General features: G+C 44.3%; 1 protein-coding gene and 1 long non-coding RNA gene across 2 annotated transcripts in view; one reads left to right on the forward strand and one right to left on the reverse strand.

The window, feature by feature from the left end:
* The window catches only part of pknox2 (pbx/knotted 1 homeobox 2), a 49,383-nt gene extending 38,852 nt beyond the window's left edge, over nucleotides 1–10,531 (forward strand). Inside the window, exons 5-12 of the mRNA XM_028983290.1 lie at nucleotides 2,941–3,112; nucleotides 3,880–4,065; nucleotides 4,447–4,579; nucleotides 5,815–5,912; nucleotides 7,002–7,121; nucleotides 7,463–7,539; nucleotides 7,881–8,050; nucleotides 9,139–10,531. Coding sequence (XP_028839123.1) covers nucleotides 2,941–3,112; nucleotides 3,880–4,065; nucleotides 4,447–4,579; nucleotides 5,815–5,912; nucleotides 7,002–7,121; nucleotides 7,463–7,539; nucleotides 7,881–8,050; nucleotides 9,139–9,395 — 1,213 coding nt within the window. The 3' untranslated portion in view covers nucleotides 9,396–10,531. The remainder of the gene's footprint in view (nucleotides 1–2,940; nucleotides 3,113–3,879; nucleotides 4,066–4,446; nucleotides 4,580–5,814; nucleotides 5,913–7,001; nucleotides 7,122–7,462; nucleotides 7,540–7,880; nucleotides 8,051–9,138) is intronic.
* LOC114792301 (uncharacterized) lies at nucleotides 1,801–3,050 on the reverse strand. Its single transcript, XR_003750106.1, has 2 exons — nucleotides 2,938–3,050; nucleotides 1,801–2,424 (listed from the first exon to the last, which is right to left on the reverse strand). It is a non-coding gene; the product is annotated as an uncharacterized LOC114792301 (long non-coding RNA).
* Nucleotides 10,532–10,944: the final 413 nt, after the last annotated feature.

The raw sequence follows: 10,944 nt of genomic DNA on the forward strand, positions 1-10,944 counted from the left end.
TGTTCTGAGTGTATGAACAGTCAAACAAAGTTGAATTCACTAGCCAGGTCATAAAGAGCAATTTTGAATGTAAGTTGTGAATTTTCTCAAATAAAGTGTTTCTAAACTAAACATAACATTTGCAGCAACAGGGTGCTGCTGTGGTTTTGGACACGTCATCCATTTTTGTAATCATGATGTACAAAGCGGCAAGTAGGGTCTTATGAGAAAAACACGAAGGCAGCAGTTCAATGTAGGCAACAAACCAGTCAATGGTCAACCTACATTTCTTACACCTCTGTCTTAGTAGGATGTAGGACCACCATTCAGAAGCCATAACCAAAAAATTCCAGCCCCTTCCGCCTAGGCCCGTGTGTCCTGACACCCACCAGACGTCCAACGGCATCTCCCCTTCCATACTATCCTCAACACAGGTGAACAGTACGGGAGCCCGAGAGTGAGCGGGAAATCGAAATGCAGCAGGAGGGGGGGGGGGGGTCTCGCATTAAACCTGACGGCGGGCCCTGCGTGCCCCCAACGCGGGGCGCAGCTCTAGACATGTAGCCTGGGGGAGAGGGGCCCACAGAGCACGAGCACAGCGTGGGTGCGCCACAAGCCAGGATTTAATAAAGCCGGCGCGCACACAGTCGCCCTGATTAGGATGGCAAACATGGCGAATGAACACAGCGAGCGAGCGGGAGAGCGAGAGAGAGAGAGACCCCATCTCCCCAGTGCCCCGTGGGTGGGCCAGCATGCAACCCAAACAACAACAGCATGAACAAGCGAGCACGAGAGAGAAAAGAGGAATATAAAACAGGCTGCTATTATTTCCAAATTCTGGGGACTCTTTGATTTACGGAATATTTTCTCTGTCTGCAACTCTTGTGATCATATAAGCGCAAACGAATTTTTAAATGAAACCAGCCATCTCTATAGAATATTTACCGTTAGTGACACCTAATGAGAACAAAGGGGAAGGTTCTTTGTTACGAATATGTCATGCGATGGCATATGGGGAAAGTGACAGAGACCTGTGCGGATTTTTGATTCATGAAGATGGCCTCCGTGGAGATTTTCTGTGCTTCAGTAGTCGAGCCTTTCTGCTGACTCCTCTCTCCCTCTCCCTCTCCCTCTTCGTCCTGTAAATGGCACTTTTTATGGGCGCTTTAACTCCCCCCCGGGGCGCTCGTCTTCAACCCATCCGCACTGCAGATAGCGCCTGCCTTTCTGGCTTCGCACCAGGCGTCCCAGCTCCGGTGCGGGGCGTCGCCATGGCCTCTCACTTTCCTCTGCCCCTGAGGCGGCCACCATGCACCCTCTTTCACACTTCCGTCTTCAGACATGAGGAGCAAAAACGGATTTTTACAATTATTTTGGGGGGAAAAGGGAGATTCTTGTTTATAGTGCTTTTGGGCCGTCAGTCAAACAAACCAGATGTTGTTGAATTGCCGAAGAAAGAGGAAAAAACTAAAAACAGCTGGATTGTCAAATTATCATATTGTTGTTTTTACCATTCCTTTTTTTTCTGGAGGGGAAATTTTAGCCCTGCAAAACTTTTTTTCATTGTGTGTGGGTAGAATAGTGTGTGTCATCCCCCCTCTCCGAGGCAGCTGTGACTTGTCAAGGCCCCCTTCCAATACACTGGTTAAATGAGATGATAAGCCGGGCTGAGAGATAAATAGCATTAAGCCCTTAATTTGCTATGTTTGGCCAGCACATTTTTTAAAGGTTAAAGATTAGCCGTGCACTCTGTCTCTTCCATTTTTGGCCTCGTAATTAAAATATGAGTCGTTTTAAGCCTACAGAAACCTGTTAGAGCTGTTTTGTATTAACTTATTCTTTATTTTGCTTCATTTTTTTTTCTGGTGCATTGGCCCAGCAAATAGCTTTTTTTGTGTGAGACAAAAGAACAACTCCTTCTGACTTCAGAGTTGCCAATTATTACTTTTCTTAACATTGTTTGTATATACCCTCGATTTGGTACACAATAATGCTGCTGTCTTCCCTGCCCGGTGAGACCTGCCACTCCCACAGTCCCTCTAGTGTCATATTGCCTTGACACCAGCCTTTGGGGCCTGCTTGGCCGGTGTACAGAGTACGCTCATAAAAGTGTCCCGGTGTAAAGAAGGGTAACAGTGAGGATAACAATGTCAGCAAAAACAGGTTCCCATCCGTATCTGAGGTGCTCAGCGGCATCAGCTTCCGTCTCTAAAAACTGAGGACATCCTGTACGCATCAGAGCTGATGGTCTCAAAAAGCATTTAGGGTGATGATCCAGAGAGATAAAGAGGGAAAGAGAGACCTCCGCTCCTCCTTCCCCTTGCCCGGCAGTGTGCACTGGAGAGAGGAGGAAGAGGCTGGTGCCTGAGCGGTGGACGAGTCCAGGGGGAGTGCAGATCGGCGCGCAGCGCGCAGCGCCCCTGCTTAGTATTCCTCTCACGTCGTCTGAAGGGAGTCACATTAAATTGGGATCAGGCAGATTAGAGTCTAATATACCGGGCTATTAAAGGCTGCAAATGAGAGCGATGGGTTACAGCCAGAGCTGAGGGCCCCCCTCACCCAGACCCACGGCCCTGTGGCTCTCTCGGCTCAAACAGCGTGGAAGAGCTCCAGAGGGAGGAGACAAACATACACACACACACACACACACACACACACACGCAAATCACATACAAGTCAATATAAATGCACACATATGGAAACAAACACAGAAATATGACAGTGATTCCTTCTTCATACACACCTTACACAGAGACTGCTGCAGACACTGATGGAAAAACACTCAAATTCAGGAACACATACGAATAGCATGTACAATTTTTGGGTACTATTAAATACAAACATGCACAGATGCACTAATGTATCATAAAGGTAGAAGTGTCGACATTGTTATTTTTAATTTCATGTTTCTTTGTCTTTTAAAATCTTCAAATATCTGTAATTTTTCATCCTCCTTACCAGACACCCCCTTTTCCCCCTGCTGGCCCTGCTGTTTGAGAAGTGTGAGCAGGCCACACAGGGCTCCGAGTGCATCACCTCGGCCAGCTTCGACGTGGACATCGAGAACTTCGTTCATCAGCAGGAACAGGACCACAAGCCTTTCTTCAGCGAGGACCCAGAGCTGGACAATCTGGTGAGCTCCATCGCCACCTTTGTATCCACAGCTCCCTCTGCTGGCAGAGGCAGTCCCTTGCTGCTTGGTTCTCTCTTCACTGCATAGCAGCACGTCTTCCAAATCAAAAGTTTCAAAGCTGCTCCTATTTGCAAAGTCACCCTGTTTCCTTCACACTATTTTTTCTTAAAATTTTGTCCCACATTTTCACAAAGTCCCCCTTCCACAAAAATCCCCCTCTGTTCTCTCGGCCCGCATGACAGCTATCTGTAATTAGGAATTAAGAGGAGGAGGGGGGCTTCAAAAGGTCAGTGTTCATCATTACCGGGGTGCTCGGCCGACAAGTGCGGCGCAGTCAATTAACTCTGCATCTGTGTGCTTTACGAGGCACTGGTCACGGGCAGGCCTGCCTGGCACTAACTCTTCTGCGCGACAGTTATAGCGCACACCCGCACGCCGACTGCCGTGGCACCGAGCCCTGATTAAATGAGCTGCGGTAATTGGCAGATTTATCCCCTCCTTGGCCAAGCGTTTTTTTGCCCATTCGCCTGCCCTTGAGTGCTGACTTTGAAAGAATGTCACATGGACGGCCAGTTAAAGGGAAGTCTGGTCACCAGAGACTACCTGTGACTGCACAGAGGGGTTCTTCATTGCATTGTGGGAGCTGAAATATTAGGAAATATCAGTCCGTGTGAAAGCTTTATGTTTAAAAGAGATTACTGTCCACTGTACCTGTTCCAATGAAAATGTAAGTTGATAATTAATGATGATTTTGATTTTTGACTTAGATGGTGAAGGCCATCCAGGTACTGCGTATCCACTTGCTCGAGCTGGAGAAGGTGAACGAGCTCTGCAAGGACTTCTGCAACCGCTACATCACCTGCCTCAAGACCAAAATGCATAGTGACAACCTGCTGAGGAATGACCTGGGCAGCCCATACTCCCCCACCCACACCAGTCACGGGATGCAGCAGGTCTGGGCTACCTTCATTCAGACACGGGCCTGAATTTGAATGGGATTCTTGCACCTTTATTATATTCCCACCTCCTGAGTAGATTTTCAGGAATTGTCTCCGCCTCCACCTAGCAACAAATGATGGAATTGTGCAAATATTATATTTCTTTAAATGGATTTTACTTAATAAAATGACTGGACCCATTTTTTTGGGGAGGGCGGGTCACCGAACTTTATCAAGTATCATATTTTTGGCAAATAGTATATTAAGTTAAGCGTTTATAACAAAATGTTACTCTTAGCCACATTCTGGCCGTGATATTAATTGAAGCCAACAGTATAAACAGCAAGACTATGTTATTCTCAGCTGAATCTTCTACTTTCCCTTATGGACCTCCAGGATCTGCTGAGCTCTTCTCCCTCCATGACGTCAGTCTCCAGTTCAGTCAATCCCTCAGGCATTGTGGTACCTGCTGGCTCCCTGCAGCAGAGCAATGTCACCATGACCACCATCAACTCCCCGGTGGTGTCAGGTACATCCAAAAGAGCACACACCCACCTGCCACGCCTGCAGGGCTGCAACAATGTCCTGTCCGATTCTATTCCACACCTGATTCCTTACCAGCAAGCACAGCTTAAAGCAAATGAACAGCAAGCTAATAAAGCTAATAAAGAAAAAGGAGAAATGCATTTTTACAAATTCTTCCTTAGCTTTGCATGGTTTATAATATAACCATGTAAATATAGTCAAATATATATTTTATTTTTCCTATAGATTATAGGAAAATACTATACGATTTAAAACGTTACAAGGTTAAAAACATAGTCAGCAGAAATACAGAGATTGCAAGCTAACTAGCATGCCAGACTACCTTAAGATCTACCTTTGAACAACAAGTGTGACCAGTTTGAGATACATTTTCAAACAGTCCCCATCCACTGCTCTGGGCAGTGGTGGCCTAGCGGATTGACAGTTGCCACACTGAGGTGCCACTAAGCAAAGCACCGTCCCCACACACTGCTCCCGGGCGCCTGTGATGACTGCCCACTGCTCACTGAGGGTGATGGGTTAAATGCAGAGACCACATTTCACTGTGTGCACTGAGTGCTGTGCTGTGTCACATGTGACTTGTGTCACATGTGACCATCTTAAGCTGGTTAAGATGCTGAAGCTGGTTCAGCAGCTAGTTTGACCTGCATTGACCTTCAAGTTTGACCAATTTAATGTTATTTTATTAAATCAACTACCCAGCTAGCACTATGTTCTTCTCTTTTTCTTTTACTTCTGATAATGCAGGGGACTTGACCCATGAGCTACAGTAACTGTCTAAATGCTCTGCAAGGCATACAGTGAGATGACGAACCAAATCACTGCTTTATTCCAAGATCTTTGTCCTCTGAATGTACTTTCAAAGATTCTCACATCATGGTCGTGCCATCATTTCCAGTGCTCAATTCACTCAGCCAATTTTGAACTGCCTTCAACTGTCCTCACGGCGAGGAATCAGATATTAAAATACTGAACTCTCTTTTAAGACAGAGCAATTACAGCACTGGGTTTAGCCAGGGAATTAGAGCTAATTAACAGCAAAAAAATTCCTTGCACTCCTTCCTGATTCTGATTAAAGAACATTTTATGACACATTTGTGGCGACATGATTTGCATATCTGTGTCTGAAGTAAATGGTAATGATTGCAGAGCATGTGAAACCTGGGCTTCGCAGTGAAGCAGGCATCTCACTTCCGTGGCCGCAAATTATTCCCTCAGGTGGAACCTTGTATCAGCCCGTTGCCATGGTGACATCGCAGGGGCAGGTGTTAACCCAGGCTTTACCCCAGGGAACCATCCAGATCCAGAATACACAGGTGAGGGTCCCAACTGTTCTCCGCAGATAGCGCTCGCAGTTCCGCTTAGCTGCTAGGTGTGCCATGCCAACCTTCAGAAAGGTGCCTTCAAGCGCTGCGCCGGCTTTGAATCAAGCTGGCCTGAACCCGTTCGTGCTTCCAGCTGCTCATCCTGCAGGCTGATCTCTTCAACTGCCTCACCTAGGGGGAGCATTTGTGTTTGACTGCTCAATACAGGTGGCCGTCGTGAGTCGTGCGGCCCGTCGGCTGGCGGCGTGGCAGGCAGGTAATTCAGTATTTTTGACAGACAGCTGCAGCCTCGCCGGCTACCTGGGCCCCAGCCGAGACTGTGCTCAACACGTGGGCTGGGAATAGACTGCAGCCCGTAGCTACATCACTGACAAGCTCCTAGTAATGATACCCCGGCTTGGTGCCGCCAATTAATTCAACCCCTTCTCCCGGAACACACATTCCCAGGGCCAAGGGGAGGGGGTTGGAGGGGGGTTGATAAAGTGGGAGGGGGGGTAATGTAGCCACATGACACCCAGCTGCAACTACAATGAGAATGAGGAACAACTTTCAATTTATTTACTTTAAATTCATTTATTTAAAAATCAGTGGAGGACTGTGGCTTTTCAAGACTTTCTAAATCTACGTCTGCCTGAATATTTATAATTATTCCAGGGTGAAGTCTGATTTGTTTGTTCACTCATTTACGTATGATGTATTCCAAGATTATCGATTGTCTGATGAGAACTTTTTTTGGTCTTTTTTTCTACTGCAACCTATACAGCAGCTGTGCATTATTATCTATATACCCAAGCATATTTTTTGGTTCTGTTTTGATCATATATCCTTCAGAACTGTAATTGTGTAACATATCAATATGTATTTATCAATATGATACTTTCAGTGTAGGTAAAAGTTCAAGTGTTGCTTTTATCAGCTCTAATTATATCAACCAATACTATCTGTTTTAACTTTAGGTATCATTACTCAAATTGTGTTGCTATGGTGACAAAAGCCATTTCAGCCCCTGTCAAAGAAACAGCAATTGCAAACTCTTTTGTTTCCGTGGCAACAATAATCCCTCCCTCTTCTGTCTCCAAGGTAAATCTGGACCTGTCCTCCCTCTTGGATGGTGATGACAAGAAATCGAAAAACAAGAGAGGAGTTCTTCCCAAGCATGCCACCAACATCATGCGCTCCTGGCTCTTCCAGCACCTCATGGTGAGGCTTAGTGCTTGATACTTCCTTACTTCGGGGCATTGAACCCCACTCTAAATATGTGACAATATTTAAATGAAGAAAAACATGGCAAATACAGGTTGGGCAGGGTCGTAGGGTAAAGGGAGCAATGCATTTGGGATGTTTTTCATTCTCGCCCTGCACTGCCTGTGTGGGCACCTGAACTAGCTTGGGCACAACACAATTGCAGATGGGGATTTTTCTTGTAGGTCAGGGAGGTCGATAATTACTTTGGACCTCATATCAAAGCCATATATCATATCATGTTGTAATTGCATTTAATTAAATCTCTATAATTTGTTATTTTGACTATTATTTCCCAGCATCCGTATCCCACAGAGGATGAGAAAAGACAGATTGCAGCCCAGACAAATCTCACTTTATTACAGGTGAACAACTGGTAAGAGTACACATTTGGATTATTTAATGCATTTCATTTTACACATCTTTTCCAAACTATTTTTGTCTCATTTACTTCAAGTGAAGTCAGGTTATCCCTCAATTGAGCTTCATTCATCTGTGCAAATCTTCTCAACAGTCCTCTGAAAGGTTAGAGCAACAGAGCCTTGCAGTCTCACAAAATGCAGTCTACTAAACAGGCAGCTTAACTCAGTTCATCGATGATTTTTCATATTTCCCATGGCAAATTGGCTCCATCTTCTGGTCAAATTATGATATTCACGATTACTTGAATTCTTGCTCTTGTTGCTGACTGAGTGTCTGTCTGTCACTCATTGACAGGTTCATCAATGCTCGCCGGCGCATTCTTCAACCCATGTTGGATGCTAGCAACCCCGACCCTGCTCCTAAGGCCAAGAAAATGAAGTCGCAGCATCGCCCAACCCAACGCTTCTGGCCTGACTCGATTGTAGCTGGCGTCCTGCAGACACACTCAGGAAGCAACTCAGACAGTTAGTTATTTTAATTCTTATTAATCAGTGTTCTGGGTTTGCCTGCTGAGTCTTAGTTTGATATACTGACTTGCTTCCCGATGTCTTACTGAGGGTCACAGCTGCCAGAGTCCATCCCAGGACTATTTTCATGTATTCGATTCAGATTTTGTTTGTTCTGTTGTTCTGCCTTATGTGGATTCTTGTTTTTTGAGCACAAGTAAAGCATCAATGCCATATCAATTTTATTTTTAAAGCACTTTTAAAGTGCTGCACAATAGAAGCAGTGAATAAAAGTATAAGTATAAATAAAAGTAAGTAAAGCAATTGCAAAATTATATCAAAGAGTATAAAAGAATACAATAAAAAAATCTATACAAACAGACTAAGACAAGCACAAAAACCATCAGTCTTCACCTCACACTGGGTCTAAAGCCAGGGAGTAAAAGTGTGTTTTAAAAGTGGCCTGCCTAACATGGCAGGTCATTCAATAGTCGTGTAGCTGTGACTGCACGTTTGCAACTCTTAGTTTGTAATGAGATTTTAGCACATAAAAGCTTCTGGTCTGCAGACCTGAGAGAACGGGATGTGTAACGGTGCAGGAGTTCTGACAAATTATCTGAGGCAGAGCCATTCAAAGACATTCAAAAACAAATAAATGAACTTGAAGCCAGTGAAGTGAAGTGGATGTTGGAAAACATCCCAATGAAGCCGATGTTGGAGAGATATGCTCCTGCTTATTCCAGTTAAATATCGAGCTGTGGCATTTTGCACCAGTTGTAGGAGGCCCTGGCTGATTCCTAAGGAAAGTCCATTACAATAACTAAGGTGAGTAGGTTTAAAAGTATTTATCACTGTTTCAAGGTTGATTTTTGACTCCTCAACTGGAAAAAAACTGGACTTCACAACAGCATTTACCTGGCCATCCAATTTTAATGTAGGGTCCATTCTAACAACTAGGTTTATAATCATGGATTTCTCATAATGGGCCACAGAGGGGGTCTGCTAACACCATTGGGACTAAACAGGTTCTTCTCATTAAAATCCAAAACATTTAAGCACTCTGCATGAGCCTTTCTTCAGCTTTCTTTGTTCTCTACCTTGACCAGATCCAATGATGGATGGCCTTCAGTCACTGTCCTCCGACTCAGCCACACTGGCGATGCAGCAGGCCATGTTAGCTGGCAATGACGACTCCATGGACGGCACTGAGGATGAAGATGAGGATGAGGATGAAGAGGAAGGCATGGAAGAGGAGGAGGAGGAGGAGGAAGAGGAAGACGATGAGGACAGAGATGGTGGGAGACAGCTGGGCAGCACGGGCCGAAGAGACCTGGGTCTCGAGCACAGAGACGGCCTGGAGTAACACAAACAGGAAATGGCAAGAGGGAGAGGAAATGACACAAATGCCGTAACACTCATTGTCATGATAACCATGACATGAAAGGCCAAGGACTTTCCCCATTGGCCACCAGTGATTGTTCAGAATCTCAGCTTGGAACTTATGTAAAAGCAGAGCTATATTGTCCCTGGAGTTGCTAAATAGACACATTTGGACAAAAAGGGACAGTTGGTGTGTTCAGATGGACAACATGGGAAAACACTCAGCCGTGTCTTCTTACAAAAACATGTACCATATACCATCCCATCCAGTTGTCTCAAATTATGGGCACTTCATGCTTGCATCATTCTCGCCTTATCATGTACAAATGCGTCCTTGTTTTCTCAGGTTAAACACATAGTACAAAGCACCCATGTGTACCAGATAAACAAAACCATTCTATAGAAAGATAAGACGTTTTTTTTAAGGCATGATTTAAGACCAATAATAACATTTGCCCTGTAATGCACAGAGCACAAACCTGACAGTGTACATTTGTTCAGTAGTGTGGGTTTAGTAGTGAGGGTTTATTTATTTTGCTGGGTTTGCAGACAGAACACACACTGACACCTTTACCAGACAACTTTACTCCGCACGAATACTATATATGGAGGTTATGACCCTACAATTCAGAATCTTGAATGCCCTCAAACAATGTTTTGTTGGACAGATACACACAAAACCAATCACAGATGCATACAAAAAGTCCAGCAGCAGTCCGGACATTTCCTCATCCACAGCGCAGATGACATTGAAAGGATTATTTCAAGGAAGGTCCCTCAGGATCAGGAAGCCCCTGAAATGATTCTCTCTTTCATATGAAGGACTGTGAAAAAAAACTGTGAAGAATGTTTGACCTTTTTTGTGTTAAATGATCCTACCGATCAAGTCACAGTTTTCTGATGTCATATCTAGAGAAGAACAAAAAGGTTCTTGAATGTTCACTGAAGTTGGTCTTTGTGAAGTATGTTTCTCATTATTACTTTTCTTGCTTGTTTTATTTTTAAATGGTTCTTCCAGAACAGGGCGGGGGGATTTTTATTTTCTTTGTACACATTGTTGTCATGATCTATTGCATTTCAATAGACCATTTTTGATAATTAAAATGAGTTATGAATTTAGCTGATTGATTGATCTTCATTTTCTTATGCTCGTTTGTCACCTTCTTTCCGTGAGACTTTATAACCATTTTTTTTATTTCAGAAGGCAATAAACTCTAAGCTGTTTTGATTGCCTATCCATTTGCAGACTCCATGGTGTATTTCAAACCAATTTTCACTTCAGAAATGGCACGCTGTGGTACAGATGAAGAGAGGGGACTGGGCAGGGGTGGGTTCTGATGGTAAAGTGATGATAACAGTGTGCCATTCCATGGTCCTCCCTCAAACGGTGGTCAAATTACAGGTTTTATATTACATTCAGCATCACTCTCACTTTCTTGGAAACATTCGTCATGTACAGGATATACTGGTTTGCACTTGCTTTATGTTTATTGTCACACATTACTCAATCTGCATGGAGTATGGTTCAAATC

This window comes from Denticeps clupeoides, chromosome 6 (genome assembly GCF_900700375.1).
Source record: "Denticeps clupeoides chromosome 6, fDenClu1.1, whole genome shotgun sequence".
Lineage (NCBI taxonomy): Eukaryota > Metazoa > Chordata > Actinopteri > Clupeiformes > Denticipitidae > Denticeps > Denticeps clupeoides.